This window comes from Erinaceus europaeus, chromosome 10, assembly GCF_950295315.1.
Source record: "Erinaceus europaeus chromosome 10, mEriEur2.1, whole genome shotgun sequence".
Lineage (NCBI taxonomy): Eukaryota > Metazoa > Chordata > Mammalia > Eulipotyphla > Erinaceidae > Erinaceus > Erinaceus europaeus.
In genome coordinates this window covers 482,460-504,472 of record NC_080171.1, presented here as the reverse complement: position 1 = coordinate 504,472, position 22,013 = coordinate 482,460, and the positions used below count along the sequence as shown (strand labels likewise).

At 48.3% G+C, this 22,013-nt stretch overlaps 1 protein-coding gene across 1 annotated transcript; it reads left to right on the top strand.

Moving 5' to 3' along the window:
* The first annotated feature begins 5,636 nt into the window (after positions 1-5,636).
* On the top strand, positions 5,637-21,628 carry ZNF483 (zinc finger protein 483). The gene is made up of 5 exons (XM_016194603.2): positions 5,637-6,167; positions 8,938-9,026; positions 15,962-16,088; positions 16,911-16,997; positions 18,859-21,628. Exons 1-5 carry the CDS (start codon positions 5,780-5,782, stop codon positions 20,385-20,387), a joined length of 2,220 nt encoding a protein of 739 aa, XP_016050089.1. The 5' UTR covers positions 5,637-5,779; the 3' UTR covers positions 20,388-21,628.
* Positions 21,629-22,013: the final 385 nt, after the last annotated feature.

The following is a 22,013-nucleotide window of genomic DNA, read 5'->3' as shown; positions in this document are numbered from 1 at the left end:
TTTGACCTAACACGTTATGATTGGGCCCTCCTCAATCACTATCGAACAGGCCATGGCCGGTGCGCCGCTATGTTCCATCGCTGGGGAGCCAGAGACGACCCAAACTGCCCCTGCGGCTCCAGACAGACTATGACCCACATAGTCAACGACTGCCACCTCTCCAGATTCAAAGGAGGTCTTGAAACTTTACATCAGGCTCAACCTGACGCTGTTGACTGGCTACGGAAGAAGGGCAAACGCTAGAAAAAAAGAAAAAAACATTGTTGATGTTCGTTGCTGGATAGGACAGAGAGAAATGGAGAGAGGAGGGGAAGACAGAGGGGGAGAGAAGGATAGACACTTGCAGACCTGCTTCACTGCCTGTGAAGCGACTCCCCTGCAGGTGGGGAGCCGGCAGCTCGAACTGGGGTCCTTACGCAGGTTCTTGAGCTTTGCGTCACGTGCGCTCAACCCACTGCACCACCGCCACCGCCTGAGTCCTGTGTCCGATGTTTTTATGTGGTGGCAGGGACGGACTTAGCGTCAGCGTGCAGGGCACCTGCTCTGTCATCGGGCCTCCACCGCTGCTCCGTTCATGACTGCTTCGAAGTCGTGTTCTTCTGTTTAGACTGGAGAACTGCTCAGCTCTGCCTTATGTCAGTGTCGGGAACTGATCTGGACTGACTATATATATGACTGGTATGCTGACAAGAGAAGAAAATTGACATTTAAAAAGTTCCAGTGGTCCAGGAGGTGGCACAGTGGATAAAACACTGGACACTCAAGCATGAGATTCTGAGTCTGACCCCTGACAGCATATGTATCAAGAGCGATGGCTGGCTCCTATCTTGCTCATTAATAAATAAAACCTTTTTACAAAGTGCCATAATTTTGGTCCATACCCCACAGAGGGAGAAATGACAGAGGCTTGGGCCATGGTGACAGAAGCAGAAATCACAGGGTCAGTGTTTTCGGTTTGGGAAGAGCGCGTTTGGGGAGGGCTCCCAGCTACTGCACAGGCCAGGGCCCAGGTTCAGGCCTGACAGCCTCGGCTCCACATGCGGGTCAGGAGGCCCTGCAGCTCCAGGCCTTTGTGCAGCTTGAGGGCCTTCAGCTGCGGGGCAAGGGCGCCACCATCCCGCCAAGACAACAGCGGGAGCCCAGGCGCACAAGCGCCCGCCACCCGGCCCCGCCCCGCAGCCTCCACAGACCCCCGCAGCACCCACGGACCCCCGCAGCACCCAACCCACGGACCCCCACAGCACCCAACCCACGGACCCCCGCAGCACCCAACCCACGGACCCCCGCAGCCCCCACCCCACGGACCCCCGCAACCCCCACCCCACGGACCCCGCAACCCCCACAACATGGACCCCAGCAACCCTCACCCCACGGACCCGCAACCCCCACCAAACGGACCCCCAAAGCCCCCACCCCACAGACCCCCGCAACCTCCAACCCACGGCCCCCACAGCCCCCCACCGGCCTCCGCAGCCCCCTGCAGTCAGTGAACCTAAGACCCTTCCCCTAGCTCCCCTAGAGACTCCTAGCCCCTAGAGCACCCATATCCTCCTCAGAGACCCCCGCCCCCGCCCCTGAAGATCCCCGTGAAGTCCTCGCCCTGAAGACCCCTCCCCCCGGACCCCGCAGACCCCGAAACCTGCAGACCCTTCTCCCCGCACCCGCAGACCCCCAGCCCTGCAGACCCCTCTCCCCGCCCCCACAGACCCCCGACCCTGCAGACCCCGCCCCGCACCCAGTCCCCTGACCCCTGCAGACCCCGCCCCGCACCCACAGTCCCCCGACCCCTGCAGACCCCGCCCCGCACCCACAGACCCCCGACCCCTACAGACCCCGCCCCACACCCACAGACCCCCCCGACCCCTGCAGACCCCGCCCCGCACCCACAGTCCCCCGACCCCTGCAGACCCCGCCCCGCACCCACAGTCCCCCGACCCCTGCAGACCCCGCCCCGCACCCACAGACCCCCGACCCCTGCAGACCCCGCCCCGCACCCACAGACCCCCGACCCCTGCAGACCCCTCCCTGCACCCGCAGACCCCCGGTCCCCAGCTTGCCAGGGCAGGCAGGACCACAGCCAGGCCCTAGGACTCAGGCCCCTTCTAGCGCCCCGGGAAGGGGGGTCCCGCCCTCCGGGAAGGGGGGGAGGGGGGGTCTCCTCGTCCAGGGGAGGGGTCTACTCTGGCGCAGGCGCAGTGGCCAGCTCTTGCGCAGCCCTGTGAAGCCGGGTTCCAACAGCTGGTGCGGTGGCCAGGGGTCTGCGGGTTGAGCGTGTGACAGGTGGGGTCCCCGCCCTGCTGAGGGGCTGACAGGTGGGGTCCCCGCCCTGCTGGGGGGCTGACAGGTGGGGTCCCCGCCCTGCTGGGGGGCTGACAGGTGGGGTCCCCCGCCCTGCTGGGGGGCTGACAGGTGGGGTCCCCCGCCCTGCTGGGGGGCTGACAGGTGGGGTCCCCGCCCTGCTGGGGGGCTGACAGGTGGGGTCCCCCGCCCTGCTGGGAGGCTGACAGGTGGGGTCCCCCGCCCTGCTGGGGGGCTGACAGGTGGGGTCCCCCGCCCTGCTGGGGGGCTGACAGGTGGGGTCCCCGCCCTGCTGGGGGCTGACTAGGAGGGGGTTTCTGCGCCGCTGTGGGGCTGGCGGGGGGAGGGTCCCTGCCGGAGGGTCCTTGCCCTGCTGGGGGCCGCAGCCAGGTCGCCGGCTGGTGGGGGTTCCCGGGGGACCTGAGATGGTGCGGTGCATCTGGCTGAGCGGCCTTTAGGCGCTGGAGGAGCGGCGACCTGAGCTGCAGGGTCCTCAGCGGCATCTCGGGCGCCATGCACCGAGCACCAGCACCATCCGCTCCCCCGCGCAGTGGCCCTGAAAGCCACTGTCCAGGTCCAGGTTGCTGCGTCACATTTTCAGAGCCTCGGGCCTGCTCCCTGCAGCTGCTCCAGCTACCCGGGTGCACAGGTGGCCGCGCGCGAGCGCCCCTGCTGGCAGCAGAGGAAATGGCTGATTGCGCTGGTTCCCAGGTGTGCGGAGTTCCGTGCTGGGTCCTGCCAGGGAGGTAACTGGCCGCACAGGTGTGCGGAGTTCCGTGCTGGGTCCTGCCGGGGAGGAAACTGGCCGCACAGGTGTGCGGAGTTCCGTGCTGGGTCCTGCCGGGGAGGAAACTGGCCGCACAGGTGTGCGGAGTTCCGTGCTGGGTCCTGCCGGGGAGGAAACTGGCCGCACAGGTGTGCGGAGTTCCGTGCTGGGTCCTGCCGGGGAGGTAACTGGCCGCACAGGTGTGCGGAGTTCCGTGCTGGGTCCTGCCGGGGAGGTAACTGGCCGCACAGGTGTGCGGAGTTCCGTGCTGGGTCCTGCCGGGGAGGTAACTGGCCGCACAGGTGTGCGGAGTTCCGTGCTGGGTCCTGCCGGGGAGGTAACTGGCCGCACAGGTGTGCGGAGTTCCGTGCTGGGTCCTGCCGGGGAGGTAACTGGCCGCACAGGTGTGCGGAGTTCCGTGCTGGGTCCTGCCGGGGAGGTAACTGGCCGCACAGGTGTGCGGAGTTCCGTGCTGGGTCCTGCCGGGGAGGAAACTGGCCGCACAGGTGTGCGGAGTTCCGTGCTGGGTCCTGCCGGGGAGGTAACTGGCCGCACAGGTGTGCGGAGTTCCGTGCTGGGTCCTGCCGGGGAGGTAACTGGCCGCACAGGTGTGCGGAGTTCCGTGCTGGGTCCTGCCGGGGAGGTAACTGTCCGCACAGGTGTGCGGAGTTCCGTGCTGGGTCCTGCCGGGGAGGTAACTGGCCGCACAGGTGTGCGGAGTTCTTTGCAAGGCTTTGTTGGGGGTGGGGAGCTACTTGTTCTCACAGGTGTGGCTTGCGGGGCTCTACTGGGGGAAGGCAGCTGGCCTCACAAGTGTGGAGAATTCTGGCCACATGCCGGCCCCTGTGGTTAAGAGCCGGGTTCTCTGTGAACTGGGGACCCTCACAGCTGTGCACCACTCAGTGGGGCCTGAGCTTCCAGCCGGCGCTGAGTCACAGGCGAGTGACAGTACGCACGGCTCAGGGCAGGATTTTCAGAAGAGCTCTGGCTTCAGGGAGATCTGTGCAGAAGGAGTCATGTTTACGGAATAAGCAAAGCTTCAGCAAGAGGACAGAGGCGGCCTTTTGAGGAGAGGGGGTGGCAGTGGTGCAGGGACCTGGCAGGAGGTACAGCCAGGCTTCTGGCCACCGAGGTCTCCTGGGAGCTGAGGAGGTGGTAACACTGGTAGGATGTGTAGATCTTTGTGTGCTTGAGTTTTGAGGCAGTGGGTAATGAGTATGGCCGTGCTTTTTGTGCTGACAGGACTCCCCAACTGTGGTGTGACACAGGGTGGATGGAGACTGTGTTTAGGTTGTCTCAGTAGGGTAGAAGGGAGAGAGGCTGGTGGAGAAACAGCACAATAGTTATGCAAAGGAGACTCCAGAGTCCAGATTCAACCCCAGAATCATCACAAGCAAGTTAAGTAGGGCTCTGGTGTCTGTGTCTCCCTCTCTGTCTCTCGGGCTCTGGTGTCTGTCTCTCCCTCTCTGTCTCTCGGGCTCTGGTGTCTGTCTCTCCCTCTCTGTCTCTGGGGCTCTGGTGTCTGTCCTTCCCTCTCTGTCTCTCGGGCTCTGGTGTCTGTCTTTCCCTCTCTGTCTTTCATTAAAGTAAATAATAAAAGAGAAGAATGCAAAAGTCTTAAGAATTAAGACTACCTGGCTGTATTCCCATGGTTGTGAGAAATTTAACAACCAATTATGAAATCAGATTTTTGAGGGGGAAGAGTAATTAATAAATCGTTGCTTTGCAACACCACAGAATTTCAGATTTAGATTTACTATGTACAGCTCAAGGGAATACCGTTTACCACCTAAGACTCACCCTTCCCATCACCAAAACTGTAGTGTCATCTCACTGAGAAAAAGACTAGCTATTTCTCTCCTGCAGTCACCACCATGGCTGAAATCAAGCTTCTGAGTCTCGCAACTGCTGGGAGGTATGGGCCATTTGTGAAGCAAGGACAAAGCTGTGGAGACACTGATCAGGGCCCTGATAGCAGTGAGCCTATTAGGCTGTGTTTTACTTAAAAGTTATGTTTGATTTAAGAAATGTGGACTATAAGGAAACTGTTTCGGGGGCCAGGCAGTAGTGCACCTGGTTAAGTGCACATAGTACTAAATTCAAGGACCTGCACAAGGATCCAAGTTTGAGCCCCCCCCCCACTCCCTACCTGCAGGGAGGACACTTTACAAGTGGTGAAGCAGGTCTGCAGGTGTCTCTCCCTCCCTCTTTCGATTTCTCTGTCCTGTCTAATGAGATGGAAAAAATGGCTGGCTGTCAGGAGCAGTGGATTCATAGTGCTGGCACTGAGCCCCAGCGAGAGAGAGAGAGAGAGAGAGAGACAGAGACAGAGAGAGAGAGAGAGAGAGAGAGAGAGGCTGTTTCCTTGGAGGTTACCATTAAAAACCTTTAAGTAATTCTGTGGCTTTTCACCTACAAAGATTATTCCTTTATCATAGTGGTAGGGCCGGGCTACTCTAAGTCTCTGAGAATATGTGTATGTTTATATATGTCTGAACCTAACTACCCCTGAGCAATGTTTTTAGGCTTGAGATCCATTTCACTTATTGAATGTCTTATATTTCTGACAGTTCCTGCAAGCTGAATCCTGAAGACCCTTGATCATTTGCTGTCTGTGGTGATTCTGGTGGAGTTGGATACTCGACTTGAGCATAAGGAAACTGGATTCATCCCTGCTGGTGTCACACACTGAAAGCCACAGTCCACTGGAACACGATGACAGCCATCTCCCCAGACCCTCAGACGCTGTCCCTGAGTGAGCCAAACTCACTCCTAAAGATGCAGACTCCTGAGAATGGAGAAGTCAGCCTAAGAAGGTGTGCTGCTGAGCTCGAGTCTTTTAGGGAGAGGTTCAGGTCTTTTCGCTACTCAGAAGCGGCTGGACCCAGGAAGACCTTGATCCAGCTCCGGGAGCTCTGCACTCAGTGGCTGAAGCCAGACATCCACACAAAAGAGCAGATCTTAGAGATGCTGGTGCTTGAGCAGCTCCTGACTGTTTTGCCAGGGGAGACCAGGGTTTGGGTAAAGGCCCAGCAACCTGAGAGTACTGAGGAGGTGGTGGCCCTGATAGAGGACTTGACCCAAATGCGTGAAGAAAAGGAAGGTGAGAGTTTTAGATTGGGGAATGAAGTGGGAAAGATAGCAGGGTAGATTCCCACTGCTGGGTGCACCTGGTTTAGTGCACGTTACAAGGCACAAGGACTCAACTGGGCTCAACCCCCTGGCCCCCACCTGCAGGGAGAAGGCTTTGTGAGTGGTGAAGCAGGGCTGCAGATGTCTCTCTGTCTCTCTCCCTCTCTATGTCTCAATTCCTCTCGATTCCTGGATGTCTCTACCCAGTAAATAAGTAAAGATAATTAAATTTACAGAAAAGATATCAAGGTATGAAGGTAATCTATAAAAAGAAAGCAACTTCCACCAGCTGGGTAGGAGTGTCATGGCCAGTAAAGCTATGATGTGGTTATAGGTGTCTCTCTCCCTCTATGTTCCCTCAACTTTTCTTTATCTCTATCAAAAAAGGATGGGGGAGGATGCCAGGAGCAGTGCGTCCATCCTGCAGGCACTGAGCCCCAGCAGTAACCGTGGTGGCAAAACCAAGTCAAACAAGCGGGTGGCAATTTGCTAATGAGCAGTATCAAGGACGCCGGGTCGGGTATGGATCGGCCTTGCTCCTGTGGTGTGATTTGGGGCACACAGTAGAGCTTCTCAGAGCTTCAGTTTCCCCTTGCTGCTAGGGTTGTCACTGAAGATGTCCACACAACATCACCACACCCCATGGTCATTTGATCATTTTTTCCATTTCCTCTTTTTTTTTTTTTCCAATTGAGTGAGAGACAGAAAGAGAGAAGAGAGAGGTCCCAAGTTCATTCCCCAGTATCACATGTGCCAGAGTGATGCTCAGCTTCCCTTCTTGTGAATACATACATCTTTTATTCTATAAAATAATACATAGATTTAATGAAAAATCCTAGCCACATTTCTTTTTTGCCACCAGAATTGTGAACTGGGCTAGGGGCCTGCATGACTCTATTGCTCTCTGCAGCCCCTTTGTTCTTTCCTTTAAGGCAGTGGGTGAAAGGCAGAGGGAGAGGGGGAGGGGGAGGGGGAGGGGGAGGGAGAGGGAGGGAGAGAAAGAGAGAGAGGGAAAGGGAGGAGACACATGGCACAGCAGCATGACCCCAGCACTGGTGAATTCTCTGCCCTCAGCCATCCCTGTGTGCTGACTCAGGCTTTGCGTGTGCTGCCTGCTGGCCGGGGCACCCACTGAAAGGAAAGGGTGAACTTGGACCTTGTGATTGAGAACCCAACACTTCACCCACTGCACTGCCCCAGGTCCTAATTAGTTTAAGTTATAACGGCACATAGGACCACCAACAGCCCTTTTGGAAAGTGTAGCTCCACATCAAGGAGGAGCGGCTCAATCATGTTTTATAGATTATATATAACGGTAGAAATCATAGGCTTGAGTTACAGCAGTTACATAGTGAAGAAATACTGATGAAGGGACTTCTGGAGCTGATAGCTATTTGAGAGCATATCGTTCCACTTTTTACAAAGTCCTGCAAATGTGCTGAAAGTGTTTGTCACTGGTACGTGGTGCTTGTCAAATGAAGGCATCTGTGTGGAGGCCCTGCAAGCTGCATTTCAGACTGAGTTGCTCTAGCATTCAGTCTAAACAATAAACAGTTTCCTTAAAATAAACTCACTTTTCCTTTAACTCCATGATAGTGACTGATCGCTGTGACTTGACTAATAGGCTGCTTAAAATTCTTTTCAGATGTAAGTGGAGTGTGGCAGTATAAAAGACTTGAACCCTTATAAGAACCACTGAAGGCAGCGGAGAGAGCATAATGACTATACAAAAGATTTCCATACCTGAATCTCTGAAGACCCAGGTTCAACCCCCAGCACCGCCATAAGCTAGAAGAGCTAGCTGTGTGGCACTCTGCTCAAACCGACAACCACTGAGCAGCTGGGGGGCTGACTCAGCTGGCGAAGTGTTAGACTTGCATACTTGGCACCCCTGTTTGATCTGGGATGCCCGGTTTATCCGTGGCACCACATTACTGGAGTAGCGCTGCAGTCCCGCCCCCCCGTAAAACTTTTCCATATGTACTAAGTATAATCTTAAAAATAACTAGATTTTTTTTTTAAATCAAAGAGCTGTTGGCACTGCAGGGTAGTCAATGCATTTGATCCCTGTGTTTAGACTCCTAATTTCTATCTTTAAGCAGTGGCTAACCTGGTTAAGTGCACACACTACAGTGCCCAAGGACCTGGGTTCAAGCTTCTGGCCCCCACTCACCAGGGGAAGATTCACAAGTAGTGAAGCAGTGCTACCCGTTCCCCTCTCTCTCTCTCTCTCTCTCTCTCTCTCCTAGCCAGCCTCCCCTTCTTTCTCACTTTCTGTTTCTAGCAAAGTAAAATAAAACAGTAACTCAAATTTTTTGCCAGTGACCCCAGAAGTAGAGGTGGTTCTTGAAACCAGCTTGGTGCTTTGACTCAAGGACAGGTTGCTACACAGGCATCGTGCTGTCATTGTGAAGGAAACAAATGAATGCATAAAAAGATATGTAGACATTTTAATAACTACGGTGCAACTTAAGTTCACAAACTTGACATGGGATGCATTACATTGTTAGTGATCTTAGGACCTGGAGGGATGGAGTAAGAGGGAAAGCTTGAGTTTACCCAGGGGGCTGTCCATAATAAATCCTTCTGTTTAAAGTCTGGGCAAACTTGAGTTTCTGTTTCTTCAGGCCATCTTCTCCAGAGGAGTTTAGAATATATATATATATATATATGCGGGAATCTCTAGTTTGAGGACTCCATTTGAAAGACTGACTGGACTGGTTCTCCTTTCTCCCTCTTAGACCCAATCTCTCAAGAACCTGTTATTTCCCAAGAAGAGAGCCCTGAAGAAGATAAAACGCCCTCTGTTGTTCCGAACGCTGAGTCCCAGGTAAAATCCCTTCTAGCAGTTTTCATTCTTAAGTGAAAACTTGCTGAAATCTGGGGCCGGACGATGGTGCACCAGGTAAAGTGCACATAGTACGAAGCACAAGGACCCCCTCAAGGATCCAGGTTTGAGCCTCTGGCTCCCCACCTGCAGGGATGTTGCTTCACTAGCGGTGAAACAGGTCTGCAGGGGTCTATCTTCCTCCCTCTCTCTTTATCTCCCCCTCCTCTCTCAATTTCTCTCTGTCCTATCCAGTAAAATTGAAAAACTGGCCTGCCAGGAGCAGTGGATTCATATTGCCAGCACCAAGTCCCAGCAGTAACCCTGGAAGCAAAAAAATAAAAAAACCTAATGAAGTCTTGCTGAGTAGTACAAAGATGCTGCAATAGTTAAGACAGTCTCCTTTTCACATTGTTTGTATTTTTACTACTTATCCTTTCCATGTTATATTATTTAAATTACCAGAATTTGTTACAACTTTGACTTATAAAAATAAATAATCCCAGAGCCCTGCCCCACTAAGGACAGAGAGAGACAGGCTGGGAGTGTGGATCCACCTGCCAATGTCCATATTCAGGGGGAAGCAATTACAGAAGCCAGACCTTCCACCTTCTGCTCCCACAATGACCCTGGGTCCATACTCCCCGAGGGATAAAGACTAGTGAATAGTTATCAGAGGAGGGGGAGAGGATACAGAGTTCTGGTGATAGGAATTGTACCCCTCTTATCCTATTGTCTAGTCAGTATTTCCATTTTATAAATAAAATTAAGAATGTCTTTAAAAAGAAAAAAACAAATAAAAATCACATGCCAGCAGCTACTCAATAAAATTAGTCAAGGGTAATAGAGTCATATTTCCTGAACACTTGGTGTGACAGAGGCTCATGAATATGCTGTGTGAACAATACTGTCTTTCTGGAGAAACTGTACAAGTATTAAAACTCATAGATACAAAAATTGATGGATTGGGGGCCAGGTGGTGGCACACCTGGTTGAGCGCACATGTTACAGTACACAAGGACCCAGGTAGAAGGAAGAAGGCAAACGCTAGAAGGTTGAAGGAAGAAGGGCAAACGCTAGAAGAAAGAAGGACCCAGGTTCAAGTCCCCAGTCCCCACCTGCAGGGGGAGAGCTTCATGAGTGGTGAAGCAGGGCTGCAGATGTCTACCTCTCTGTCTCTCTCCCTCTCTATCACCCCCTTTCCTCTCAATTTCTGGCTGTGTCTATCCAATAAATAAAAAAAAATACGGATTAAAATTGAAATTTCCTGTATACCAGTGATTGCTAGTTAGGAAACCATGATTCTTCTTCACAGTATGGAAGACAGTGCTGTCCAGAACATGCTCCTTCCTGGTCCCTGGGACCTGTGGATGCATTTAAAGAAATGTCCTTGGGAGTTTAAGTTAGGGACTTACTATATAGGTGAACCCTAAACTCCATCACAAGTGTCTTTATCAGAGAAAGATAGACTGAACTCATAAGAGAAGGCAGTGTGGAGACAGTAAGATACTGGTGTGACAGGGCCACACGCCAAAGAACTCCAAGAAATACTGGCACCTGGCAGAAAGTGGATGAGACCAAGTGCCAGGGCAAGACTGCTTCTCACCTACCCTCTCTCCTTAAGGAATACAACATAATAGTGAAGGAACCTCGTATGGTAGGGTAGCTCTACAAACGCCTTAATTTCAGGATTGGCTCCCCAGAATTGTGAAAGAAGAAATCTTTTTTGTTTGTTTGTTTTTGTTTTTCTCCAGGGTTACTGCTGGGGCTCCGTGCCTGCACCATGAATCCACTGCTCCTGGAGGCCATTTTTTCCCCTTTTGTTGCCCTTGTTGTGGTTATTATTGTTGTTGATGATGCTGTTCATTGTTGGATAGGACAGAGAGGGGAGAAAAAGACAGACACCTGCAGACCTGCTTCACTGCCTGTGAAGTGACTCCCCTGCAAGTAGCGAGCTGAGGACTCGAACCACGATCCTTATGCCGGTCCTTGGCTTTGTGCCACGTTCGCTTAACCCGCTGTGCTACCACCCGACCCCCCAAAATCTGTTGTTTTAAGCTACCAACATTAAAGCAGTTTGCTACAGTCCCTCAGAAAACGAATGTGAGTGCTAATAGGCTCTCTCTGACCCTGTGTCTCAGTGCTGAGGACGCTGTCAGGAATCATATGTCAGCATTCTGGGAGGTAACTTAGTGGGTTTAACACATTCTTGCTTGTTTAAGCTTCTAGCTTTGATCCTTGGCCCCATGTATGACTGAGCACAGCACTATCCTAGACTTCATTCCTCTCTCTTACTTTCATTATTTTTTTAAACTAGAAGACTACTCAACTCTGACTTGTGGTGGTGTGGGGGATTGAATCTAGGACTTTGAAGCCTCAGACATGAATGTCTCTTTGTATAACCATTCTGCTATCTACCCTTTCCCCTTTCACAAAAAATTTAAAAAGATTTTAATAATTCTGTGTACTTGTTTATGTATGTTTTAGGACACAGATTCCTCTTTTGATTCTTTTTGATTAATGATTTAATATTTATTTAAAATTTATAATAAAGGTATAATCCTGTACCGTTCCCACCACCAGAGTTCTGTGTGTCCCCATAACCTCCACTGGGAACTGCACTTGTTCACCCAAGGTCTCATATATGGGTTGACTATTTTTTCTTTCTCTTTTTATTTTTAATTTTTTATATTTTATTTATTTATTATTTATAAAAAGTAAGCATTGCCAAAACCATAGGGTAAGAGGGGTACAACTCCACACAGTTTCCACCACCAGAACTCCATATCTCATCCCCTCCCCTGATAGCTTTCCTATTCTCTATCCCTCTGGGAGTATGGACCCAGGGTCACTGTGGGATGCAGAAGGTGGAAGGTCTGGCTTCTGTCATTGCTTCCCGGCTGAACATGGGTGTTGGCAGGTGGATCCACACTCCCAGCCTGTCTCTCTCTTTCCCTAGTGGGGCAGGGCTCTGGGGAAGCGGAGCTCCAGGACACATTGGTGGGGTTGTCTGTCCAGGGAAGTCTGGTCGGCATCATGGTAGCATCTGGAACCTGGTGGCTGGAAAGAGAGTTAACATACAAAGCCAAACAAATTGTTGACCAATCATGGACCTAAAGGCTGGAATAGTGCAGATGAAGAGTTGGGGGGGGGGGGTCCTCCATTTTGTAGATAGCTAGTAGGCATATCTTAGTTATATTCCAAAGGGCCTGTGGCTATACTAGTTTTTTTTTTTCTCTGAGCCTGAAATCTGATATGCAAGCAGATTCAAGTTATTATCTGGGGAGATGATGTCATGGCTAGAAAAAGGACCAGAAAGTTGGATCAGGGAAGAGAGTAGCTCCCTAATATAGGAAAGGGGTATAAATATTGTTGACTGTAAACCCCATTAATTTGATTTGGTCTGGGGCCCATACTCAGCTTAGGAGCCTGTGTGACCTCTGCATCCCTGTAGATCTGAGCTCACATTCTGTGGTCATGAGTAAGAACATTCCAAGCTGCCCTAATATTGACCCATCTTCCTCAGTTGTAGCATAGAGTATGTTGTCCAGCCTCCCTTCGGAGGATGGAACATTCTCTACCATTGTTGATGATCCAAGTTGAGGGCAAGGTCCTATGGGGGCCCACAAAGGGGTCTATTTTGTTGTTCCTGATAGAGATGACTGGTAACAATGGAGAGAGGGATTTGAGGTCTAGGCCCATCATAACTGTGTGGGAATTTCAAGACTCCCTATTAGGGCCCTAGCTGATGGGGTGGCCTGATAGTAACTAAAGAGTCATTATACAAGTATGCCAGTCTCAAGGGAGTTGGATGGTAGTGCAGCAGTTTAAGCGCACATGGCGCAAAGCACAAGGACTGGCAGATTCCGGTTTGAGCCCCCGGCTCCCCACCTACAGGGAAGTCACTTCACAGGTGGTGAAGCAGGTGTCTGTCTTTCTCCCCCTCTCTTTCTTCCCCTCCTCTCTTTCTTCCCCTCCTCTCTCCATTTCTCTGTCCTATCCAACAATGATGACATCAATAACAACAACAGTAATAACTACAATAATAAAACAACAAAGGCAACAAAAAGGGAATAAATGAATATTTTTTTTTAAAGTATGCCAGTCTCTTGCCCTTATTCAGCTTTTGCAGTCCTTGCTTTGATAAGGTTAGCTTTAGAGCGAGTAAGGGAACTGTAATAGGAAGTAGGTGAGGGAGGGTATCTAAGTCTAAGTAGATACTATTTCATTATGAACTTTATACTGAATCACGGCAGACTATTGTGCACTTCTGCTTCCAGGTATATATTTTGCCCTAATTTATGGATATGTGTGAACATATACTCTATCTCAGGGGACCTGGTCTCTATCTAGGTTTTTGAGACTTTGTTAGGAAGTGAACTTCCTGGAATGGAATTAGAGAATACTATAAAAGGAGAGGTCTCACCCAAGTAATGAGGGTGAAGGGTTGACATTCCACACCTGACGTCTCTGGACACAGTCTGAAGTGAAGCATGCTGAAGTGGCACTCGTTGCGTTGATTAGGTTGGGATCAGCGGATACTGATATCATATCATTTGGTATGAATTGAGAGAAGCATGCAGGAAAGTGAGCCCCACCCTAGAGGTTCCAGGACTGGGGGAAATATAGGCTCTATAGAGGAAGTGGGAGGTTCCTGCTGTCTTAGGGTTTAAGAAGACAATAGATAGTTATTGCTATAATCACATTATTTGGCAATTTGGGTTAACTTTGAAAAATCCCTTTGTTAGGATTTGCTGTATCATACACAGCATCACTATAATTTATGTCCTTTGACATTATCTGTATGTAGCTGTGCCACCGGTTGCTTCTGTTCTCCCTCGTCTAGGCTTTTAAGAGAGTCAACATATCAAAGACTCAGCCTATGTATTAAAAAGACTGTCTGTGCTTTAAAAAGTTTGAGACATACGATCAATTTTTCACCTCTCATATTAATTAAATAGTGATTTATATGACTACAAATTAATAGGAGTGTACATAAACACCATTCCCACCACCAAAAGCCTGTGTCCCATCCCCCCAGCCCCCACCACCGCCCTGGGAAGCTGAACATCCACCCTCACCCTCACCCTCACCCCAGGGTTTTTACTTCAGCGCCCTACTCCAGACTGTTATTTCTGTAACTGTCTAATTTGTATAGATTTGCCCATTTTTCTATGGCCCTGCTTTCTCTTCCTTTCTAAGTCACACCTATACTTACTGCTACTTTTGAATTTCCTTCCTTTTTTCCTCTTCTCTCTCTGGGTCCTGATGGAATTGTAGTTCAGAGCCCTCTGGTCATCTTCCTCCTAACATTTATCCCTCTGGGAATATGGAATAAAATTCTTTATGAGGAGCAGAAGGTGGGAGTTCTGGCTTCTGTCATTGCTTCCCCATTGGACATGGGTGTTGGCAGGTGGATCCACACCCCCAGCCTGTTTCTGTCTTTCCCTAATGGGGCAGGGCTCTGGGGAGGGGGGGCTCCAGGACACATGGGTGAGGGTGTCTCCCCAGGGTCAGAATGGAATCATAGTAACAAGTAGGTGTGTGAAAGGTAGTTAGGATATAAAGCAGGACAAAATGTTTAATAAACAGGAATGATAAAGTAGAAAGGGAAATGAGAATAGGGATCTTAGGGTGGATAGGATTTGGGAGGTCTATTTTAGGTATAGAACATGGATTCTTTTTTTAAATTTTTTTATTTATTAAAAGGAAACACTGACAAAAACTATAGGATAAGAAGGGTGCAACTCCACACAATTCCCACTACCAGAACTCCGTCTCCCATCCCCTCCCCTGATAGCTTTCCTATTCTCTATCCCTCTGGGAGTATGGACCCAGGGTCATTGTGGGGTGCAGAAGGTGGAAGGTCTGGCTTCTGTCATTGCTTCCCCGCTGAACTTGGGCGTTGACAGGTGGATCCATACTCCCAGCCTGTCTCTCTCTTTCCCTAGTGGGGCAGGGCTCTGGGGAAGTGGAGCTCCAGGAAGAACACAGATTCTTAATATAGTTGTCATAGGAAATAATTGCTATTGAAAATTAAGGTTTAGGATAGTCACTGACCGACAGTTAATCAATTGTCTGTAAATAACTTACATTACCAGCACAACTATTAGCTAGAGATGAGCAGCGCTCTGCTCTTTCTTTCTATCTTTCCTATTAAAAACAAATAAATATTTAATAGTTTGGGTCCCCTTGTCAAAAATTAGATGTCCATAGGTTTGGGGCCTTATTTCTGGGCTCTCAATTTGCAATTTGATTCCACTGGTCACTGTGTCCATTTCTGGTATCAAGCAGTTTTGATTATAATGGACTTATAGTTTGATATCTGCAAGCCTGATGCCTCTAGTTCAGTTGTTTTTGCTCAAGATTGCTTGGGCAGTTCTGAGTATTTTCTAGTTACAGATAAAAGTTTGTAGCTTTTTAACTATTCTCTTAGGAAACGATGGGACCTTGATTAGGGTTGGATTAAATCTTTATAAGGCTCTGGATAGAATAGTCATTGTGTGATGTTGATCCTTGCAGCCCATGAACCTGGTATATATTTCCACTTCTTTGTGTCTTTTCTATTGCCTTGAATAGTGACTCATAATTTTCAGTATACAAGTCTTTCATTTCTTTTGGTATCCTAAACTATTAAATGAGAATCTTTTCAACAACAACAAAAAATAATAACTTACATTATTTCTGCAAGTGTGGGTCTGGGCATGGAAATCATTCATTTAGCATTTTTTTAAATCTTCGAAATCAGTGTGCTAAAATACATTTGACTGATTTTGGATGTTGTGTGTCACTTGGAATATCCTTATAGCAACAACTTTGGAATTCTTAAAAATGTGAATATTATCAAGATTACTGTTTCATATCCTAGCTGCCTGTCTGAATCCTTGGCATCTGTCTGGGTGTAATCTGTTGCCAAAAGTTCACGTTTGGTGTTCTAGGGATCTGTGACGCTCAAAGACGTGGTTGTGAGCTTTTCCAGAGGAGAGTGGAGAAAACTGGAGCCCTTTCAAAAGGAGCTTTATAAGGAAGTGCTTCTGGAGAACTTCATGAATCTAGACTTTCTGGGTAAGACATCAGTTCTATTTGTGTGTGCGGTGCTCAGTGGGTAGAGCCCAGGCATTGCCTACCTAGAGACCCTGTGTCCAGTCACAGAGTAAGCCAGAGTGAGTCTACACTTCATAGTCTCTTTCTTAAAAAATAAAAGAAATCTCTTTTATTTTTTGCCTTGAGGATTATTGCTGGCACTCAGCTCTGGCACTACAGATCCAGGGCTCCTGGTGGCCATTTTTTTCCCATTTTATTGACTAGGACAGAAATTGAGAGGGGGAGGGAGCTAGAGAAACAGAGAGAGACCTGCAGCCCTGCTTCACTTATGATGTGTCCTCCCTGCAGGTGGGGACGGGGGTTGTGCTTGAACCCAGGGCCTTGCAGAGGTCACTGTGCTTAGTACTATGTGTGCTTGACTGGGGTGTGCCACCTCCCAGCCCTCAATAAAATCTTTAAAGCAGCTTGAAAACATCTTATTTTCATGATATCTCTTTTTTCTACTGTAATTGAAAGATAGGTGCTATGTGAAATGCCTCAACTGTTTTGGCTTAGCATGCAAGGGTGATAAGATAGACCCTACAAATGCACACTAAAAATTTACTCTTCTCACTGTTTCCTCCAAGAAGCAGTCTTTGCTTTACTGCACTGGAATCAGCATTTATTGATATCATCTGCAGCAAGCCTTCCCTGTTTCTCTTCAAGTTCCAGTACTGATGCTTAAATCTGTCGGATCTTTTTCCTTCTCCATGGAGAACCACAGGGTTTGTGTGAATGTTGGAATGTCTATTGTATGTTCATGCACACAGTCACTTTCTATTCTCTCTCTTTTTCTATGGGCAGGCTTCCCAGTTTCCAAGTCAGATTTGCTTTCTCAGCTCCGGTGGGTTGAACTGCCATGGCTGCTGGGAAAGGACGTCTCAAGACCAGGTAAGTGGATGAAAAGAGGACCAGAAAACTGTGACCGTTGCTTTCCTAGTCACCTGAGAAGAGATCTTGAAATGTTGGATCAACTCGGTGCTGACATTCAGAATGATTCCAATGCATCTGTTGTTTTCCTGGAATTCTCCTGCTCATGGGTAGACTCTTGAGTTTGGTGATAATTCTAGTGAAGGAAAATGGGGAGGGAGATGAAGAGGCTGTAGGAACCATCAGAAGATGTAGTTTGTTGTTGAATTTTTTTCCCCCAGAGCACCACTCAGCTGTGTCTTGTGGTGTGTCTTGGGATTGAACATGGGACCTCAGAGCCTCAGGCATGAAAGTCTTTTTGCATTACCATTGTGCTATCTTCCCAATTCAGATGTAGTTGCTTTTTAAAAAAATTATTTTAGAGACAGAAGAAATTGAGAGGGAAGAGGCGATAGAGATGGAAAGAGAGAGACACTTGCAGCCCTGCTTCACCACTCATGAAGTTTCCCACCTGCAGGTGGGGACCAGGGGCTTAAACCCGGGTCCTTGCACGCCCTTAACTAGATGCATTATCACCTGGCCCCCAGATGAAAGACCGACTGAAACTTAAGCTGAAATTCAGGTTCTAGGCAAATGCTGGCAAGGCTCAATAAGACAAAACAAAGATTCCTTGAGGTCCTGCTGCCTACCAGGTCACTCAGTGCACAACTGCAGAGCTGCTGTGCCCGTCATCAGCCGAGAGTGGCTGTGGGCGGCGAGCTGCCATGATGGATCACGCAGTAGCCGCAGAAGCTGGGAGATACATGCCCCTGCAAGAGATGAGGGAGACACATTTATGTTCCCTACAGTGACAAATACCTCTCCCAACTGCTCTCTGTCCTATCCAAATAAATAAACGTTTGCTCTTAAAAAGTGAAAATGATTGGGCCAGCAGAATAGCTCACTTGGGTAGTGTGATGCTTTGGCACACGTACAGCCTGGATTTGGACCTGGTCCCCAGCACTGAAGGAAGCCTTGGCATTCTGGGCTTGTCTCTCTCTGCTGTCTCTGTCTGAAGAAAGAGAATTATGCTTGTAATCTTATCTTGTAAACCACTATTAATTACAAATAATAATTGGCTTGTAGTTTTTTAATTAAAAAAGTGGAACATTAATATTTAATACTTTTTAAGAAATTTAATACTTTCAGGATAAACAGTGTGGTGTGGGAATCAAACATGTGAAGCCTTGTGTCAGACTAGCTCACAGTCTGGAGGCATTGGACCTGGTGCTTATACTCCATGTGGCTCACGCCTTTAAACGAGGATAAGCACTGGCCATGCGTAACAAAGCTGTAAACTACAGTGAAGGGCATGGTATGATATGCTACGGGTAAATTTCCAATGAATATTTGCAGTATTTTCTATGGAAAGAGGAAGGATTGGATATTTAATGAATAAGTTTGAACCTGCTGTGGGACTCTGTAAGAAGATGAGAACATCCCTTTTGACTAGAAAGCCCAAACTTTTATCTTCCTCAATATTGTTCCTAATTCCCATGTTAACATGATCTCTCTATTCTAACTTTAATCTTACTGTTTTTTATAAATTTATTTCATGATATAGAAATGGGTTAAGGGGAGGGAGATAGAGGCAGGGAGCAGAGAGAGGAGAGAGGCAGCAGAGCAGCACTCAGGCACGTACAGTGCTGGGAATCTCACTTAGGGCTTCATGCCTCAATGTCGCCTTTTCCTCGTCTCCTTACTCCCAGCTTCGTAAGGCTCTCTGGGGCTTCATTTTGCTCTGTAGAGCCACTACAATCTCCCTGCCTCTGTATCAAATAGAGTGGTTTCTGTTATTACAAGCAGAAAATATTCTATTTGTTTTTTGTTTGTGTTTTTTTAGAGTCTGATCCTAAGGGCGAGTTAAAGGATCAAAATCAAGATGTTCTTATGAAAGAATCAACTTTCGATAAAATGCTGGAAATACTCCTGAGGGATGACGCTCATGATTTGGAGAGACAAGCCTGGGAAGATGGCAGAGTCGAGGAGGACCGTGACGACAACGAACACTCCCAGAAAGCAGTCACACAAAAGGAAGCTCATGGGACAGACAGTACAGCTGAGGGGCTTGACCCAGAGAAGCTACCCTCTGGAAACAAGTGCAAACAGATGTCAGACATGATGAAGGTGTACTTAAGGAAGAAATCTCGGAAGTATAATGAATGCAAGAAGCCCTTTAGTTTTCATTCAGATCTTATTCTGAACCGCAAAGAACACCTTGGAGAAAAATCACGGAAAAGCAGTGAAGGTAGAAAAGCCATGAGTCATTCATCAGCTCTTACTGAGCATCAGAAAGCTCATTTGGGCGGTACTTCGCAAGAGTGTGGTAACTGTGGCATAACTTTTACTCAAAGTTCATCTCTTATAAAAAACTCCTCTATGTGTGACAAATGTAAAGATTTACATAAAGACACTGCCTTAAATAAAGATGATGGAACTGAGACTGGAGAAAAAAACCACACATGTAGGAAATGTGGAAAAGCCTTCAGTTATAGTGCCTCACTGGACAGACAGCGGAGAAACCGCACCGGGGAGAAACTCTGTCTGTGCAATGAATGTGGAAAAGCTTCCAGGCGTCGATCTCTCAAAGCACGCTGCAGAAGTCAGAGTGGAGAGAAGCCCTACAAATGTGACGATTGCGGGAAAGCTTTCACCATGAGTGCCCATCTCCTCAAACATCAGAGAGTCCATACTGGAGAAAAGCCTTATAAATGTAAAGAATGCGGGAGACCATTCAGTGACACTTCCTCTCTCATCCAGCATCAGCGGATTCATACGGGAGAAAAACCCTACACATGTAACGACTGTGGGAAATCCTTCAGTCATAGCTCATCCCTGTCGAAACATCAGAGGATCCATACTGGGGAGAAGCCCTATCAATGCGGCGAGTGCGGAAAAGCCTTTAGGCAGAACTCTTGCCTCACCCGACACGCAAGAGTCCACACTGGAGAGAAGCCCTATCTGTGCGATGATTGTGGAATGGCGTTCAGTCACTTCACGTCTGTGATTTATCATCAGAGGCTTCATTCAGGCGAGAAGCCCTACAAGTGCAGCCAGTGTGAGAAGGCTTTCCCTACCCACTCCCTGCTCAGTCGGCACCAGAGGATTCACACAGGCGCGAAGCCTTACAGGTGTAAAGAATGTGGGAAATGCTTCAGCCAGAGCTCCTCTCTTAACGAGCATCGCCGGACTCATACAGGAGAGAAGCCCTATGAGTGTAACCACTGTGGAGCGACCTTCAGTCGAAGTTCTATCCTTGTAGAACACCTAAAGATTCACGCTGGGAAAGAGTATGAGTGTAAGGAGTGTGACAAGACTTTTAAGAGCAATTCCGGTCTCATCAGACATCGAGGATTTCACTCCGCTGAGTAATTTCAGAATGCAGTAAGGTGGGGAGAAATTTGACTAAGATGGTCTCTTTTAAAAAATTTTTTAACATTTATTTATTCCCTTTGTTGCCCTTATTGTTTTATTGTTGTACTTATTGATGTCGTCACTGTTGGATAGGACAGAGAGAAATGGAGAAAGGGGAAGACAGAGAGGGGGAGAGAGAGACAGACACCTGAGGACCTGCTTCACCGCCTGTGAAGCGACTCCTCTGCAGGTGGGGAGCTGGGGGCTCAAACCAGAAATGGTCTCTTAAAGAAAACCCTGGTATGTAAACCACTACAGTAATCATTAGAGTTGTGATCTTCATGATTTAACTGCTGGAAATCGTGTATTTCCCCCACTCACCCTCCTCTTCACAAGGATGCCATCTTTTGGTAGATTGCAATTCGTGTTGGTAAAATCATGCAGAAAATGGTATGATTTGCTAAATAATCCTTAAGGGCCCAATGTGAGTTTAAAGAGCAGAGGAGCGTAAGCAGGGCCCACGGGACTGATGTATATCTTCAGTGCATTTCCCCACTACACGACACCATGGAGTGCACGAGAAAGTCCTGACTGGAGTCAGATAACCCACAGTCTGCCCCAGTTCACCAACCAGCATGCCAATCACCTTGGGGAAATCATTTGACCTTTTTAAGTTTAGTGTCTTCACTGGAAGGATGAAGGAGTGGGCCTAGCCATTTCTGATTTTATTTTTAATCACTATCTTGAAACTGAGAATGAGTTAAACATTTTTAGTTAATCAGAATTTTAAGTTTCTCTAGCAGAACATTACAATTTTTAACTTGTAGTATGTGGAGAATTAAAAATTGCCTTTTGACTACCTGATTCTTGAATCTCTAGAATGTTACAAACAGGAACAAGTCAGTGAATCTCAGACAGGTTTACCTTCAGGGAGTGCTTTGATTGTACAGAGGATTCTAACTGGCTTTTCCTTGGACATCTTAGCTGCTTGGAATTCATGCACCTGTATTGAGGGCAGGTACCTGAATCAGCTCAGTGATGAAAATAGAAGTCCTAGGCAAACAGATTAGGGTTCTTGGAGGTGGAGGTGAAGGTTAGAGGAGGAAATAGGTACTGAAAATAGCCATTCTGGATGGATTCTCTTGTAAAATAGAAATTATGTATATATGCCTATACTAAGTAGATTTTACTGTGTTTGTAGTTTATCCTGTATGGCAAAAAATGTCATAAATTAATATTGACATGATCTTGTTGGTCACATGGTACAGTGTGTGTGTGTGTGTGTGTGTGTGTGTGTGTGTGTGTGTGATGAGTTGCTACTCTTTAAAATTTAATTGTTTCATACAAAAAGTGTTGCCTTATAAGGCTTGACAGCACTGGAGCTATATTTCAGTAGGACTGTCAGCTGGTCTTGTGTATCAACTACTACTGGTAAATAGGGAGTGCGTTCTTATTTATTTATATGTCGCCAGGGTTATTGATGGGCTCAGTGCTGACACTATGACTCCAGTGCTCCATGCAGCTATTTTTCCTTCTTTTTAAATTTTACTGGACAGGACAGAGAGAAATTGAGAGGGGGGGTAGTCAGAGAGGGAGACAGACAGAGATGCATCTGCAGCCCTGCTTCACTACTCCTCAAGCTGT